General features: G+C 35.7%; 1 protein-coding gene across 21 annotated transcripts in view; it reads right to left on the reverse strand.

The window, feature by feature from the left end:
• Positions 1 to 17,725, reverse strand: part of LOC125017405 (uncharacterized protein DDB_G0290685-like) — a 65,820-nt gene that overhangs the window by 10,284 nt on the left and 37,811 nt on the right. For 16 of the 21 annotated variants that reach the window (XM_047600490.1, XM_047600489.1, XM_047600504.1 and 13 more), the window contains exons 10-20: positions 16,931 to 17,161; positions 16,412 to 16,453; positions 15,593 to 15,823; positions 15,074 to 15,115; positions 14,255 to 14,485; positions 4,622 to 4,663; positions 3,573 to 3,803; positions 3,053 to 3,094; positions 2,004 to 2,234; positions 1,484 to 1,525; positions 431 to 661 (exon numbers count right to left, since the gene is read on the reverse strand). In XM_047600490.1, coding sequence (XP_047456446.1) covers positions 431 to 661; positions 1,484 to 1,525; positions 2,004 to 2,234; positions 3,053 to 3,094; positions 3,573 to 3,803; positions 4,622 to 4,663; positions 14,255 to 14,485; positions 15,074 to 15,115; positions 15,593 to 15,823; positions 16,412 to 16,453; positions 16,931 to 17,161 — 1,596 coding nt within the window. Of the gene's footprint in view, positions 1 to 430; positions 662 to 1,483; positions 1,526 to 2,003; positions 2,235 to 3,052; positions 3,095 to 3,572; positions 3,804 to 4,621; positions 4,664 to 5,141; positions 5,373 to 5,859; positions 5,914 to 6,119; positions 6,210 to 6,361; positions 6,413 to 6,682; positions 6,803 to 7,059; positions 7,327 to 8,909; positions 9,198 to 10,249; positions 10,683 to 14,254; positions 14,486 to 15,073; positions 15,116 to 15,592; positions 15,824 to 16,411; positions 16,454 to 16,930; positions 17,162 to 17,725 lie in introns of those variants that run through there. The other 5 variants (XM_047600507.1, XM_047600508.1, XM_047600506.1 and 2 more) reach the window with 5 other exon arrangements.

Below are 17,725 nucleotides of genomic sequence, written 5' to 3' on the forward strand. Positions count from 1 at the left end.
CATCAATGTTCATCAATGTTCATGACTCATGTTATACAATTGATGTTAGTAACAGCTGGTGCTGAAAAAAGTCATTTTTTTCAAGAATTAGTTGACTGAGAGAAACTTAATGTCTTCATTTTATTAAGTCATAAATATTTTAAGTCCCAACAAAAGCTAAAATAACAACCTTTTGGTTTCAGATGGCCACACTTAACTTGCTGTGTTTCCTCTTGTGTCTCTTAAACTTTTGAGAATAATCAATTTCAAAATGTAGCATGGGATTTAACTATTTGCTATTTTTCTTACATATTATAGATTTAATTAACTAAACTAGGTTAAAAATGTATTTCTCAAAAAGCTTGGAATCTAAAGTATTCAGGGGTCATTGTCTGTCAATGAACTATTTCAGTGGTGGGATTAACTGTGTATTACAATAAACAAAGATTACCTGGTGGGTTTTTTCCTCCAGTGTTTGGCTCAAATACGGTCTTACGGTTCTGGACTAATCCTGAAAAGATTTCATTGTTTTTCTCTTCAGTTCCTCCAGAGTCCTGATCTGAGTTGGTGTCTTTGTTGCGTTCAGTGTCCTTAGATGGAGAGTTTTTAGAGGAACCAAGAGGAGGAGCATTTACAGAAGATGTCATTGATTCTTTATTCTCATCTGCCATTTTGTCAGACTCTGAAACAGATGGAAACAAGTAAAAAATACTGAGTTAAAAGTCAGTCATCTGCTAAGAATTTGCAAAAGAAGTTAAAATAATAAGATAAAATCTTACTCCATGGAAGATTAAAAATGACAAAAGCCAAGAAGCCTTTATCTAAGAAAGTAACTGACTGTATTAAAGTAAATAAATAATTATAATGTTAATCAAAGTTAGATGCGGCGATTGTAGAAATAAAGTTTGACTTGTCAAAGCTAATAAATGTAATAATTATGGATACAGGGTGTGAACTGGTGGAGGTTGATTCATTTCATCATCTTCTCTGGAACCACAAAATTCTGAAATGTTATAAATTAACAATCAATAGTGAATCTGTGTCTGTACAGTAATAGAAAGTAGTGCACACTTCCATTCCCACTTCATGGCACTATGTAACTGGGGTTAACTGGTTATAATCTCCCACAGGATGTGCATGATGCTTTCGTCACACACCACCAACTACAGGTCTTCAGCTAGGAACAAAAAGAAGCTCAGTAATGTCACCACACACATCATGGCAGAGTTGAAGAGGCCAAGAAATATGTTTTTGGTGGAAGCAAAGTTGAGGAAAGTAAGTAAGAGGCTGGATAAGATTAAATATCTGACTGACTTAGTTGATGGTGAGACGTTAAAGAAACAAAAGGCTGAAAGACAGATGCTGAGCTCATCTTCTTGCTGGGTTAAATCAGCTCATTTCAACAGTTTAGCTGCATTTACATCTTCCAACATTGGTCATGATGGAACTCAACAACACTGACTAGCAGTGGATGATAGCAGATAGATAGATTGTGTGTACTCACTATCATCTTTCAACGCAGCAGCCGGTGGCTTTTTAGCATCATCTGCAACAGAGGAAAAGAAACAAAATGATGTTAAGAGACGATAGATAACATCAATGTCCATCAATGTTCATGACTCATGTTATGCAATTGATGTTAGTAACAGCTGGTGCTGAAAAAAGTCATTTTTTTCAAGAATTAGTTGACTGACAGAAACTTAATGTCTTCATTTTATTAAGTCATTTATATTTTAAGTCCCAACACAAGCTAAAATAACAACCTTTTGGTTTCAGATGGTCACATTTAATTTCCTGTGTTTCCTCTTGTGTCTCTTAAACTTTTGAGAATAATCAATTTCAAAATGTAGCATGGGATTTAACTATTTGCTATTTTTCTTACATATTATAGATATAATTAACTAAACTAGGTTAAAAATGTATTTCTCAAAAAGCTTGGAATCTAAAGTATTCAGGGGTCATTGTCTGTCAATGAACTATTTCAGTGGTGGGATTAACTGTCTATTACAATAAACAAAGATTACCTGGTGGGTTTTTTCCTCCAGTGTTTGGCTCAAATACGGTCTTACGGTTCTGGACAAATCCTGAAAAGATTTCATTGTTTTTCTCTTCAGTTCCTCCAGAGTCCTGATCTGAGTTGGTGTCTTTGTTGCGTTCAGTGTCCTTAGATGGAGAGTTTTTAGAGGAACCAAGAGGAGGAGCATTTGCAGAAGACGTCATTGATTCTTCATTCTCATCTGCCATTTTGTCAGACTCTGAAACAGATGGAAACAAGTAAAAAATACTGAGTTAAAAGTCAGTCATCTGCTAAGAATTTGCAAAAGAAGTTAAAATAGTAAGATAAAATCTTACTCCATGGAAGATTAAAAATGACAAAAGCCAAGAAGCCTTTATCTAAGAAAATAACTGACTGTATTAAAGTAAATAAATAATTATAATATTAATCAAAGTTAGATGCTGCGATTGTAGAAATAAAGGTTGACTTGTCAAAGCTAATAAATGTAATTATTATGGATACAGGGTAGGAACTGATGGAGGTTGATTCATTTCATCATCTTCTCTGGAACCACAAAATTCTGAAATGTTATGAATTAACAATCAAAAGTGAATCTATGTCTGTACAGTAATAGAAAGTAGTGCACATTTCCATTCCCACTACATGGCACTATGTAACTGGGGTTAACTGGTTATAATCTCCCACAGGATGTGCATGATGCTTTCATCACACACCACCAACTACAGGTCTTCAGCTAGGAACAAAAACAAGCTCAGTGATGTCACCACACACATCATGGCAGAGTTGAAGAGGTCAGGAATATGTTTATGGAGGAAGCAAAGTAGAGGAAAGTAAGTAAGAGGCTGGATAAGATTAAATATCTGACTGACTTAGTTGATGGTGAGACGTTAAAGAAACAAAAGGCTGAAAGACAGATGCTGAGCTCATCTTCTTGCTGGGTTAAATCAGCTCATTTCAACAGATTATCTGCATTTATATCTTCCAACATTGGTCATGATGGAACTCAACAACACTGACTAGCAGTGGATGATAGTAGAATAGATTGTGTGTACTCACTATCATCTTTCAACGCAGCAGCCGGTGGCTTTTTAGCAACATCTGCAACAGAGGAAAAGAAAGAAAATGATGTTAAGAGACGATAGATAACATCAATGTTCATCAATGTTCATGACTCATGTTATACAATTGATGTTAGTAACAGCTGGTGCTGAAAAAAGTCATTTTTTTCAAGAATTAGTTGACTGAGAGAAACTTAATGGCTTCATTTTATTAAGTCATAAATATTTTAAGTCCCAACAAAAGCTAAAATAACAACCTTTTGGTTTCAGATGGTCACATTTAACTTGCTGTGTTTCCTCTTGTGTCTCTTAAACTTTTGAGAATAATCAATTTCAAAATGTAGCATGGGATTTAACTATTTGCTATTTTTCTTACATATTATAGATTTAATTAACTAAACTAGGTTAAAAATGTATTTCTCAAAAAGCTTGGAATCTAAAGTATTCAGGGGCCATTGTCTGTCAATGAACTATTTCAGTGGTGGGATTAACTGTGTATTACAATAAACAAAGATTACCTGGTGGGTTTTTTCCTCCAGTGTTTGGCTCAAATACGGTCTTACGGTTCTGGACTAATCCTGAAAAGATTTCATTGTTTTTCTCTTCAGTTCCTCCAGAGTCCTGATCTGAGTTGGTGTCTTTGTTGCGTTCAGTGTCCTTAGATGGAGAGTTTTTAGAGGAACCAAGAGGAGGAGCATTTACAGAAGATGTCATTGATTCTTTATTCTCATCTGCCATTTTGTCAGACTCTGAAACAGATGGAAACAAGTAAAAATACTGAGTTAAAAGTCAGTCATCTGCTAAGAATTTGCAAAAGAAGTTAAAATAGTAAGATAAAATCTTACTCCATGGAAGATTAAAAATGACAAAAGCCAAGAAGCCTTTATCTAAGAAAGTAACTGACTGTATTAAAGTAAATAAATAATTATAATGTTAATCAAAGTTAGATGCGGCGATTGTAGAAATAAAGTTTGACTTGTCAAAGCTAATAAATGTAATAATTATGGATACAGGGTGTGAACTGGTGGAGGTTGATTCATTTCATCATCTTCTCTGGAACCACAAAAATTCTGAAATGTTATAAATTAACAATCAATAGTGAATCTGTGTCTGTACAGTAATAGAAAGTAGTGCACACTTCCATTCCCACTTCATGGCACTATGTAATTGGGGTTAATTGGGTATAATCACCCACAGGACGTGCATGATGCTTTCATCACACACCACCAACTACAGGTCTTCAGCTAGGAACAAAAACAAGCTCAGTGATGTCACCACACACATCATGGCAGAGTTGAAGAGGTCAGGAATATGTTTATGGAGGAAGCAAAGTAGAGGAAAGTAAGTAAGAGGCTGGATAAGATTAAATATCTGACTGACTTAGTTGATGGTGAGACTTTAAAGAAACAAAAGGCTGAAAGACAAATGCTGAGCTCATCTTCCTGCTGGGTTAAATCAGCTCATTTCAACAGTTTAGCTGCATTTACATCTTCCAACACTGGTCATGATGGTACTCAACAACACTGACTAGCAGTGGATGATAGTAGAATAGATTGTGTGTACTCACTATCATCTTTCAACGCAGCAGCCGGTGGCTTTTTAGCATCATCTGCAACAGAGGAAAAGAAACAAAATGATGTTAAGAGACGATAGATAACATCAATGTTCATCAATGTTCATGACTCATGTTATAACATTGATGTTAGTAACAGCTGGTGCTGAAAAAAGTCATTTTTTTCAAGAATTAGTTGACTGACAGAAACTTAATGTCTTCATTTTATTAAGTCATCAATATTTTAAGTCCCAACACAAGCTAAAATAACAACCTTTTGGTTTCAGATGGTCACATTTAACTTGCTGTGTTTCCTCTTGTGTCTCTTAAACTTTTGAGAATAATCAATTTCAAAATGTAGCATGGGATTTAACTATTTGCTATTTTTCCTACATAGTATAGGTATAATTAACTAAACAAGGTTAAAAATATATTTCTCAAAAAGCTTGGAATCTAAAGTATTCAGGGGTCATTGTCTGTCAATGAACTATTTCAGTGGTGGGATTAACTGTCTATTACAATAAACAAAGATTACCTGGTGGGGTTTTTCCTCCAGTGTTTGGCTCAAATAGGGCCTTACGGTTCTGGACTAATCCTGAAAAGATTTCATCGTTTTCCTCTTCAGTGTCTCCAGAGTCCTGATCTGAGTTGGTGTCTTTGTTGCGGTCAGTGTCCTTAGATGGAGAGTTTTTAGAGGAACCAAGAGGAGGAGCATTTGCAGAAGACGTCATTGATTCTTTATTCTCATCTGCCATTTTGTCAGACTCTGAAACAGATGGAAACAAGTAAAAAATACTGAGTTAAAAGTCAGTCATCTGCTAAGAATTTGCAAAAGAAGTTAAAATAGTAAGATAAAATCTTACTCCATGGAAGTTTAAAAATGACAAAAGCCAAGAAGCCTTTATCTAAGAAAGTAACTGACTGTATTAAAGTAAATAAATAATTATAATATTAATCAAAGTTAGATGCGGCGATTGTAGAAATAAAGTTTGACTTGTCAAAGCTAATAAATGTAATTATTATGGGTACAGGGTGTGAACTGGTGGAGGTTGATTCATTTCATTAAAAATTGGTTTCTCAATGCCATTTTAAAAAAAAAAGATTTTCCCCACAGTTCTAGTGCAAAAATACTTAAATTTTTCATAGCAACTGTTGATATTTGTTGTAAATATTTGTTGTAAACTCTACAGTCTACAGCTACTAGTAGTTAATATAGGTCAAAATTAAAAAACAAGTCGTTCAGTGGCTCTTACCTTGTCCCATCTTGTCAGCGAGGAGTGGCTGACTTTCTTCATCATGTGTGGACTCTGAAAATGTGATAATGTGCAAAATTGTAATTGTCTTGTAACTTTTATATCCCTATTTAATTTGCATTAATCAGTTCATCAGACACTCTTTCAATTGGGTGCAGTTTCTGTCTAAAACCACATTTTATATACATATAAACACACACACAGCATTAACAGATTAACAGCTTGTTCTTTACGATAGTTGAAAGAGTCTTGACACTTACTTGGATTATTTTTGGCATAAGGCCGAAGTGGCTGAGTAGACACAGATGTGAGCGCTCTGCTAGGAGTTTGGCCTCTCTGGTTTTCTGACCCTGAAACAGATTAAAATACAAACTAAATTTAGGAGTTTAAATGAAAGAGAACATAGATGACAGAGAAATAAATAAATGTGACATTGTATCCTCCAACAGTCTGGTCTTCTGATTGCTGTTTTAGTATTTATTTACTGATCACTGAATCATACCTTCTGATTCATAGGATGCTCGTTCCTCATCATTTCTTTTGGCAAAGCATGCTGGAATCAAGAGTGAGACAACAGAAGAAGAAAGCAGAAATAAGCAATGTGATTTAATGCCATTTTGTACATAGTGAAGGCTGAAGTCAATAATACCAGCAGTCTGTTTTTATAGTGCATATTACTATAATGTTAGCAGTTTTGACATAACCTCTGATCCTCAAATAACAATGAACTTTTCCCATATAGGCAGCAGTTACCTGTAGCTTCAAGATTACATGGAGAATATATAGCCTATCAGTTTGTTCTAGTCATTTCTTTTAACCATACCTTTATGCTTTCGTTTGCAGAACCAAACCACTACAATGGCAACGGCAACAGCAACGGCAACGGCAATGGCAATGCCTATACCTATACCTATACCGTCATTCGAACCACCTGAGCTTCTTCCTGCACAGAAAGACAAAAATAAAACTTCAGCAACTTCTGTAGATGCCACACAATGTACAACATGCACACATTACATTAGAATGCAGGACACTGCAGTCAAGATTTTTTAATATGAATTTGTTGACACAGGTAGTAGTAATAGTGGTAGCTATATTCTATGTAAATGAACTTCTATGTAAACACCACACTGGTTTCAAATATACACATATCATTTATATTATAAATATAAAGCATAACTGATATCTCTGAAATCTTACCAAGGTTGCAATCCTTTGCAGTGAATGTAGTTGATGCTTCAGACACAGGGTTGATTGCTGTACAAGTGTAAACTTCATCATCAAGTTTATCCCCTAGAGGGATTGTTAAATGTGGTCCAGGCTCTTCATGTGAGCTCCACTGAAACTTTATTAACGACTGAAACCGTCCAGGTTCTGAGGAGCACGTCAGTGTGGCCTGGATTTCAGATGTGTCAGTGCTGCTTTCTGTGTTCTTCTTACAGGATATTGTCGGCTTGGCCACTTTGTCTGTACAAAACAAAAGAATATAAACGATGGCAAACTGCATTTGTACTGACACACATAAATATATATATATATCAGACGGACAATAAATTAAATGAAGGAACATTTCTGGCAACCAGACAACTGATAGCTCATAAAGTTACATAACTTGGGAATCTACCATTTGGCATCTCAGCTGTTTACATTCCCAACTACTAAGTCTAAGATGTGTCTCTTGTGCTTAAATTTCTTACCACAAAACTCAACAGAGGGCTTTCTTGTACCATTGTTTTACTGTTTAAAAAATATTGATTTGTCCACACACTACAAAGTGAACTAAAGCTACGAAAAAATGTTCAATGTTTAAAAAAAAATTGCCTTTTCTGTTAAATATGCTGTTTTATGATTATGGAAACAGATGAACTCTAAATGTAAACTACTTTTACAGTATGGGCTAAAATTATTTAGTAGTGGTTTAAAGGGATACTTCAGTTTCCTTGGGGTAGTGATGCATGAGGTTAAATGCGACATGGCCAATCTATTAACTACAGTAGTTGGAGAAACTTAAGCCTTCAAAGTGAAAACAGTCATTTCACCTGGCAGAGCATGATGTTGGTGTGTGACTTTGATGTTTTAACACACTGATTCAGATGCTACCTTGTTAATGTTAACACACCAAAGTAGCACAATAACATGAACCAATCAGTGATTGTTTTGCTGGTAGATCAGAAACTCCTGTGTCCAGTGAGGTAAAATGACTCTTTTTGTCAGTGGAGTCTGGCGACTTTGAAGAAATTCTTACTATAACATACCTTTAAACTGATACTGATATTTTTTAAGACCTCATCATTGATTCACATCTGAAAAGTGAATCAATGTTGAGGTGTAAATCTAAACCTACACAAACCTACTTTGCCCAAATGACTAATATATTCGAGAGAACAAAGTCTGTCTGATAAAAGAAATATACTAACAATAAAATGCATAATAGGTGACATGTTAAGAGATGATAAACTGATAAACCGGTAGGTACAATGCAACACTTGCTCAGAACTTTAACTTAAGTACCAACACAACAAAGTAAATGTCTCCTTCCGAAACCTTCGAAGGTAAACTTCTAGTATTTCACTGTGCATCAAAATCAATGTACTGTAGTTTTACCACTGTTTAGTCCAGAAGTGAAGTATTTATTAATCTGTCAGTCAATGAAGAATAAAAGCACATACCTTCATAAGAAATGAGGCTGAAATAGTAAACCGTGTAGTATTGCTGTATGTGTGGAAAGGTGTTGTATCAGCCTTGTACAGTTGTTATATCAGCCCCATGCTTTGTTGCCCAAGTTAAGAATTTGTAGCAAAGTCTGACTGTTCCTCCAGATATCTCTGCATTCCTCTACATTGCTTTCTCCTTTACTTCTTTACTTTTACAAGTTCTAACAGTGTACTCCATGACTGGCATTGTTTCAACTGTGTGTAGTTTAGCGTGGTTTACTAAGAACACATATATTGCTTTAAGGGCATGGGTGTTGAAATAGTAACTCACCAGCGCCCAACTACACAATTAAAGTACCAATGTTAGTAGCATAATATGTATAAAATAAAACTTACCAATGACTTCCAGAGAATAATGTAATCTTGTCAATTTACTGTTCTTGTATGTTTCCAACACATATTCTCCGCTGTCTTCATATCTGAGGTTAGTGATTGTGAGATCTGCAGAACCCGGATCGAGAGTGATCCTGTTTAAAAATGATCCGAACACAAGTTCCTCTTGGCCATTAAACTCCACCACTTTGTTCCCTTTATGCTTCCACAGAATTTCATCCGGGGTATTCTTGTCTGCCTTCAGGGTCACTGTCCCTCCCACCAGTCCATAAGTGGTAGACTGTCCAGCAACTAGACAGAGAGAATGAGAGGTGAAGAAACGAGACCACATGTTTGTAGTAATATTATAGGGTTTGATGACCACACAATATCAAGACTAATATACAACACATTATCATAGTTTTTTAGTTAGAAGTGGGGTTGTGCTGGAATCTGTTGCAAGGAGATTGTAATATATTGGTGCAGGCTGACAAATATTTAAATTATTGTTTTTTAATATAAATATAGATACACTGTTCAGACCCAGATAGCAGATACAAACAGGTGGTCATCATACCTAAACAACAATGACTTTAATTTAAACAGAGATACCAGATGAACGCCACAAACATGAATCATTTATTGTTCGTAGGAAATGACATAAAAAAAAAAAAAACTGATGGCACCTTTTGGGTAAACCATTTGATTTTAATGACGTAGTGATATACTGAACAGAAACTAACGAAGGCCTCCTATAAACTTAAGAATAATGGCTAGGGGTCAAAGATCAAGACTCTGTGTAAGTCAGGAGAAAATCAAGGAGGCCATCTTTAAGTGATATATGATATCAATGACTAACTTGTGAGACATTTTAGTTATATAACCACCCAGTGATGAGCACAAGGATGACTGTCAGGTATCCGTGAGAAGTAATACCCATGAACACAGGAGGAATGTTCGCTGATCTTGTCTGGTGTATCAGAAATATCAACAGCGCATAAAACAAAAATGTGGGATAATTGCAGCAACAGTTATAAGTTATAAGATTCTAACTGCAGGTGTAAGCTACATGTACATTTAAACCAAGTGTAGTCTTGTATTACGCAAATCAAAAAAGGCCACTGTAGAATTAGCCTATTCACTGATTCACAAGATCAGAAAGTAAACTTTTTTTTTATTTTTTATTTTTTTTTTATCTGAGGTCCTAGTGTAACCACGGAGACATAGTTTTGCATAGCCAACTATGATATCCAGATCAATGATTAACTTTTAGTGTCAAAGTCAACCGGGATAGTCTCTACTTCAATAGTTTTCATGTCCATAAAAAAAAAGTCTTAAGCTAAAAATATAAATGTCAAACTCACCTAGGCAGGGGGTTAGGATCCAGTATACCAGAATAATTCGACAAATCATTTCTGCAAATCTACTACCCGTCGTGACTGACGTGGCTGAGGTTTACTTTCATTTTTTCGGCAGAAGTAACTGCACTTAACAGGTTGCTGTCCCTAAGTCAACCAACACAGATTGTCGTTTATCTTCAACGAGTAGTCTATGTACTTTGGACGGCACGTTGGCACAAGTTCAAGTCCAGCCCTGTCCTGTGTCTGCGTGGGTTTCCTCCCACCTCCAAAGCATTATTTTTTTTTAATATATACTTTTAATATCCATTAGTTCATAGGTGTCAAACTCTCCAAATTTAGTCGGCAGTATATTTGGCGAGACCAAATACCAAATGACTACCAGAGCTGGTCCGCCAGTGGTAGTCTATACAGCGCATGTATCGCTGACACTACAAATCCCATAATGCTCTGCTGGCGGCGCGTCAATCAGGACAGCTACACCAGGCAGAAAACAGGAGCTTTCCGGACAGGTGGGAGGCAGAATATCTGTTTACATATAATATAAGGGGTTGAGACAAAATACAATTGATAAGTACATTAGCAACGAAAAGAATGAAGTATTGAAAAATGAAATATAATAACTCGTTTAACAATTGAACAAGGACCCAAATACTTAGGGTCTGGCACAAAAATATGTAAATAAATCATCATATCAATGGTAGACCCTCCTCAACCTGACCCAAAGCATTAATAGTAATTTTTATTTTATTTTATTTTTCAAAATTTTCCTTTTTTGTATTATTATCAAATGCATGGCATGCACACCCCAAACTATGACCAAAAAATGCTTTATGTGGCTATACTTTATATATAAACAAATGCACAAAAAACAAAAAAATATTGTGGCCCGCGACGTTTTGCGTTTATTAAATTTTGAGTTTGACACCCCTGCATTATTTGGATATGTTGAACTTTTTTAAAATGAACTACCGTTCTTACAAGTGTATGTCATTTGCTTCTCCGAAGGTAAACTTTGTGTTTCATAACCGCTTCAAACAGCGACACGAACACCACAGAGAAAACGTTGCTGTCTTTCCCATTGAGGTAACAAGTAACAGCCACTCAGTTCCCACTCAACATATCCTTCCACGTGAACTTTGGTTAATGTCACGGCTTTGATGAAATTACTTTCATTGGACTCTCCGTGTCTGCGCGTTTACTTTGAAAATCTCCGAGAAAACATTCCGATGTACATGAGATCGCTATGCTAAACCTGATGCTATCCTGAGCTGGTGGTCTATGTTTCGGTCAAAATACTACAGAGTTTGAAATAAATTCAGCAGTTCTCTCAACTCTCATTGTACCAGGTCCAGAATATGTTTTATTTGAATCAAAATGAAAACTACACACACCTTTGATCACAGTGAGAGTTTCGGTTTCACTATCGGTCAATTTCTCCGTGTTGCGTACAGTTGTTTTGTATGGTAGTAGTCTATGGCCTAGCTAGATTTTTGGTGAACCTAATCCAGGCCAGGGGCCAGGGGCAAGGCTACTTGGGCTTTTGTGTTGTCATTTTTCTGAGGGCACAAAGCTAAAAGCCAGGGCACCAGGACCATAAAATAAAACAATGATTTAAAGTTCATATCTCTAATGAGTTTCGGAAGTAATGACACAGTCGAAACTAACAAACAGGTAAAGAAACATCTCCATTCTACAAATGTCTGAAGAAAAGAAAATATTGAACATATCTAACCTTATCAAACCATTACTCACTTCGAAAACTGTAAAACTTAAACCTATGTCCTTCCATAATGTTCAATTGACACTGAACGTGCATGGATGTTACTACTGTGATTGAAAAATATTGACACATAGTCAGCTGAGTAAAAATGGCCAACAGCAAATTACAATCAAAAAATATCAGGCCAAATATTTACATATGTATTTTGATTGAATATGAAATTTCCATCCATTTGGATTACATAGTTTTACATAAACTAATAAACTTCATGTGGTGCATATTTGTGAAAAAAAAGTGATTTATTTAATAGTAATAAAGAGTTTTTAATATAGAACAACCAGATTTATGCATTTATAGGAAAACAATTATAACAGTAACAGTGGCCTAACAGTAACAGTAACAGTCTAGTACAGTAACAAAACAGTGGTAACTGCATCTGCCAATATGCCAGCACATATCATATTATGGCAGGAACAAGCAGTAGTAACATTTCTATTTCATTTTTGTCCTTATTATTATTTTATTTTTTTTACATACTTACCAATAACAGTTTTGTTCAGCCAGGAGGAATCCTTCCTCTCTGACAGCTAAGTTGTGGTAAATTCTCTCATCCTATGGCACACATCAAACTCAAGGCCAAATGTGTTGTATCATCTATCAGAACTGGCCCCCAGGTATTTTGCGCTCCATTGATACTATAAATCCCAGACTGCATTGCAACCGTTCAGCATGTCTGTATCGTAGTAGAACAGCTCCTGAAGCTCCAACAGTCCATATGATTAACCATTAAAACATCAAACCATGAGCATTAGAGCGCTAGATACCACATACTTCAATATGTTAACAGAGATTTGTACACAGAGACGTAGTAACAGCAAACAGAAAACTAAACTACAATATAAATGACAACACCACTACAGCTAAACACCAGTCGGTTAACACATAATATACAGAGCATTTCATTAAAGTTGTACTTTCCCATGCGTGGATGTGACACACCACATGGTGTTATGAGGCTCTGAGGCTACTGAGAGTTTTCTAAAGGAATATTCTTTTCCTTTTTGTCATCTTCTTTGTCAACATCTGGTTCATTATCTTCAGAAACTTTTTTATGTCTGTCCTCCTGGTCGTCTTCTCCTGAGTGTGTTTCCATGTCTGCTTGCTTTTAATTTGGCTCATGGACCATTTATGCTTCTGCACCTTTCTGTTCAGGGCTGGTCCCCTCTTCTAACCCGCTGGATTCTTTTCCTTGATCTGAGTTGGTGTCTTCCTTGTGTTCACCATCCTTAGATGGAGAGTTTTAAGAGGAAACAGGAGGAGGAGCATTTGCAGAAGGTGTCATTCATTATTTATCATCATCTGAGTTTTTGTCTGATTCTGAAACAGACGGAAAAGAGTAAAAAATAGAGTAAAACGTTACTCATAGGCTGAGAATTTGCAAAATAAAAATAAAAAATAAAGAAAGTAAACCAAATGTTATTCCATGGAAATTTAAAAATGACAAAAGCCAAGAAGCCATTAACTAAGAACAACTACTTTTTCCAGACTACAAATTCACAGGAGGAACTGATAAGGGAATCAATGAAGAATCAGATCGATAAGCAGAAGTGATAATGGCATCAGTATCGATAAAGTCCTATCGATGCCCATTCCTAGTTATGATAGTTATGATGGTACTCAACAACACTGACTCGTGTAGATCTGGCTCACATAATGTAGTTTCCAAACCTGGCTGTTCAGTAGCAGTGGATGATAACAGAATAGATTGTGTGTACTCACTATCATCGTTCAACGCAGGAGCCGACGGCTTTTTAGGAACATCTGCAACAGAGGAAAAGAAACAAAATGATGTTAAGAGACGATAGATAACATCAATGTTCATGACTCATGTTATAACATTGATGTTAGTAACAGCTGGTGCTGAAAAAAGTCATTTTCTTCAAGAATTAATTGACTGACAGAAACGTAATGTCTTCATTTTATTAAGTCATCAATATTTTAAGTCCCAACACAAGCTAAAATAACAACCTTTTGGTTTCAGATGGTCACATTTAACTTGCTGTGTTTCCTCTTGTGTCTCTTAAACTTCTGAGAATAAGCAATTTGAAAATGTAGCATGGGATTTAACTATTTACTATTTTTCTTACACATTATAGATATAATTAACTTAACTTGATTAAAATGTATTTTTCAAAAAGCTCGGAATCTAAAGTATTCAGGGGTCATTGTCTGTCAATGAACTATTTCAGTGGTGGGGTTAACTGTCTATTACAATAAACAAAGATTACCTGGTGGGTTTTTTCCTCCAGTGTTTGGTTCAAACATGCTCCTACGGATCTGAACTGATCTTGAAAAGTTCTCATTGTTTTTCTCTTCAGTTTCTCCAGCGTCCTGATCTGAGTTGGTGTCTTCCTTGTGTTCAGCGTCCTTAGATGGAGAGTTTTCAGAGAAAACAAGAGGAGGAGCATTTGCAGAAGACGTCATTGATTCTTTATTCTCATCTGCCGTTTTGTCAGACTCTGAAACAGATGGAAAGGAGTAAAAAACACTGAGTTAAAAGTCAGTCATCTGCTAAGAATTTGCAAAAGAAGTTTAAATACTAAGATAAAATCTTCCTCCATGGAAGTTTAAAAAGACAAAAGCCAAGAAGCCATTATCTAAGAAAGTAACTGACTGTATTAAAGTAAATAAATAATTATAATGTTAATCAAAGTTAGACGCTGCGATTGTAGGAATTAAGTTTGACTTGTCAAAGCTAATGAATGTAATTATTATGGATACAGGGTGTGAACTGGTCGAGGATGATTCATTTTATCCATCTAAGGACGCAGAGGCAAAAAGGTCAAGGAATATGTTTATGGAGGAAGCAAAGTAGAGGAAAGTAAGTAAAAGGCTGGATAAGATTAAATATCTGATTGACTTAGTTGATGGGGAGATGTTAAAGAAACAAAAGGCTGAAAGACTGATGCTGAGCTCATCTTCTTGCTGGGTTAAATCAGCTCATTTCAACAGTGTAGCTGCATTTACATCTTCCAACATTGGTCATGATGGTACTCAACAACACTGACTAGCAGTGGATGGTAGCAGAATAGATTGTGTGTACTCACTATCATCGTTCAACGCAGGAGCCGACGGCTTTTTAGGAACATCTGCAACAGAGGAAAAGAAACAAAATGATGTTAAGAGACGATAGATAACATCAATGTTCATCAATGTTCATGACTCATGTTATACAATTGATGTTAGTAACAGCTGGTGCTGAAAAAAGACATTTTCTTCAAGAATTAGTTGACTGACAGAAACTTAATGTCTTCATTTTATTAAGTCATTAATATTTTAAGTCCCAACACAAGCTAAAATAACAACCTTTTGGTTTCAGATGGTCACATTTAACTTGCTGTGTTTCCTCTTGTGTCTCTTAAACTTCTGAGAATAAGCAATTTGAAAATGTAGCATGGGATTTAACTATTTACTATTTTTCTTACACATTATAGATATAATTAACTTAACTTGATTAAAATGTATTTTTCAAAAAGCTCAGAATCTAAAGTATTCAGGGGTCATTGTCTGTCAATGAACTATTTCAGTGGTGGGGTTAACTGTCTATTACAATAAACAAAGATTACCTGGTGGGTTTTTTCCTCCAGTTTTTGGTTCAAACATGCTCCTACGGATCTGAACTGATCTTGAAAAGTTCTCATTGTTTTTCTCTTCAGTTCCTCCAGCGTCCTGATCTGAGTTGGTGTCTTCCTTGTGTTCAGCGTCCTTAGATGGAGAGTTTTCAGAGAAAACAAGAGGAGGAGCATTTGCAGAAGACGTCATTGATTCTTTATTCTCATCTGCCGTTTTGTCAGACTCTGAAACAGATGGAAAGGAGTAAAAAACACTGAGTTAAAAGTCAGTCATCTGCTAAGAATTTGCAAAAGAAGTTTAAATACTAAGATAAAATCTTCCTCCATGGAAGTTTAAAAAGACAAAAGCCAAGAAGCCATTATCTAAGAAAGTAACTGACTGTATTAAAGTAAATAAATAATTATAATGTTAATCAAAGTTAGACGCTGCGATTGTAGGAATTAAGTTTGACTTGTCAAAGCTAATGAATGTAATTATTATGGATACAGGGTGTGAACTGGTCGAGGATGATTCATTTTATCCATCTAAGGACGCAGAGGCAAAAAGGTCAAGGAATATGTTTATGGAGGAAGCAAAGTAGAGGAAAGTAAGTAAAAGGCTGGATAAGATTAAATATCTGACTGACTTAGTTGATGGTGAGACGTTAAAGAAACAAAAGGCTGAAAGACAGATGCTGAGCTGATCTTCTTGCTGGGTTAAATCAGCTCATTTCAACAGTTTAGCTGCATTTACATCTTCCAACATTGGTCATGATGGTACTCAACAACACTGACTAGCAGTGGATGATAGCAGTATAGATTGTGTGTACTCACTATCATCGTTCAACGCAGGAGCCGACGGCTTTTTAGGAACATCTGCAACAGAGGAAAAGAAACAAAATGATGTTAAGAGACGATAGATAACATCAATGTTCATCAATGTTCATGACTCATGTTATACAATTGATGTTAGTAACAGCTGGTGCTGAAAAAAGACATTTTCTTCAAGAATTAGTTGACTGACAGAAACTTAATGGCTTCATTTTATTAAGTCATAAATATTTTAAGTCCCAACACAAGCTAAAATAACAACCTTTTGGTTTCAGATGGTCACATTTAACTTGCTGTGTTTCCTCTTGTGTCTCTTAAACTTCTGAGAATAAGCAATTTGAAAATGTAGCATGGGATTTAACTATTTACTATTTTTCTTACACATTATAGATATAATTAACTTAACTTGATTAAAATGTATTTTTCAAAAAGCTCGGAATCTAAAGTATTCAGGGGTCATTGTCTGTCAATGAACTATTTCAGTGGTGGGGTTAACTGTCTATTACAATAAACAAAGATTACCTGGTGGGTTTTTTCCTCCAGTTTTTGGTTCAAACATGCTCCTACGGATCTGAACTGATCTTGAAAAGTTCTCATTGTTTTTCTCTTCAGTTTCTCCAGCGTCCTGATCTGAGTTGGTGTCTTCCTTGTGTTCAGCGTCCTTAGATGGAGAGTTTTCAGAGAAAACAAGAAGAGGAGCATTTGCAGAAGACGTCATTGATTCTTTATTCTCATCTGCCGTTTTGTCTGACTCTGAAACAGATGGAAAGGAGTAAAAAACACTGAGTTAAAAGTCAGTCATCTCCTAAGAATTTGCAAAAGAAGTTTAAATACTAAGATAAAATCTTCCTCCATGGAAGTTTAAAAAGACAAAAGCCAAGAAGCCATTATCTAAGAAAGTAACTGACTGTATTAAAGTAAATAAGTAATTATCACGTTAATCAAAGTTAGACGCTGCGATTGTAGGAATGAAGTTTGACTTGTCAAAGCTAATAAATGTAATTATTATGTAACAGGGTGTGAACTGGTCAAGGATGATTCATTTTATCCATCTAAGGACGCAGAGGCAAAAAGGTCAAGGAATATGTTTATGGGGGAAGCAAAGAAGAAGGAAAGTAAGTAAAAGGCTGGATAAGATTAAATATCTGATTGACTTAGTTGATGGTGAGACATTAAAGAAACAAAGGCTGAAAGACAGATGCTGAGCTCATCTTCTTGCTGGGTTAAATCAGCTCATTTCAACAGTGTAGCTGCATTTACATCTTCCAACACTGGTCATGATGGAACTCAACAACACTGACTAGCAGTGGATGGTAG

The sequence above is a fragment of the Mugil cephalus genome, chromosome 12 (assembly GCF_022458985.1).
Source record: "Mugil cephalus isolate CIBA_MC_2020 chromosome 12, CIBA_Mcephalus_1.1, whole genome shotgun sequence".
NCBI classification, from domain to species: Eukaryota; Metazoa; Chordata; class Actinopteri; order Mugiliformes; family Mugilidae; genus Mugil; species Mugil cephalus.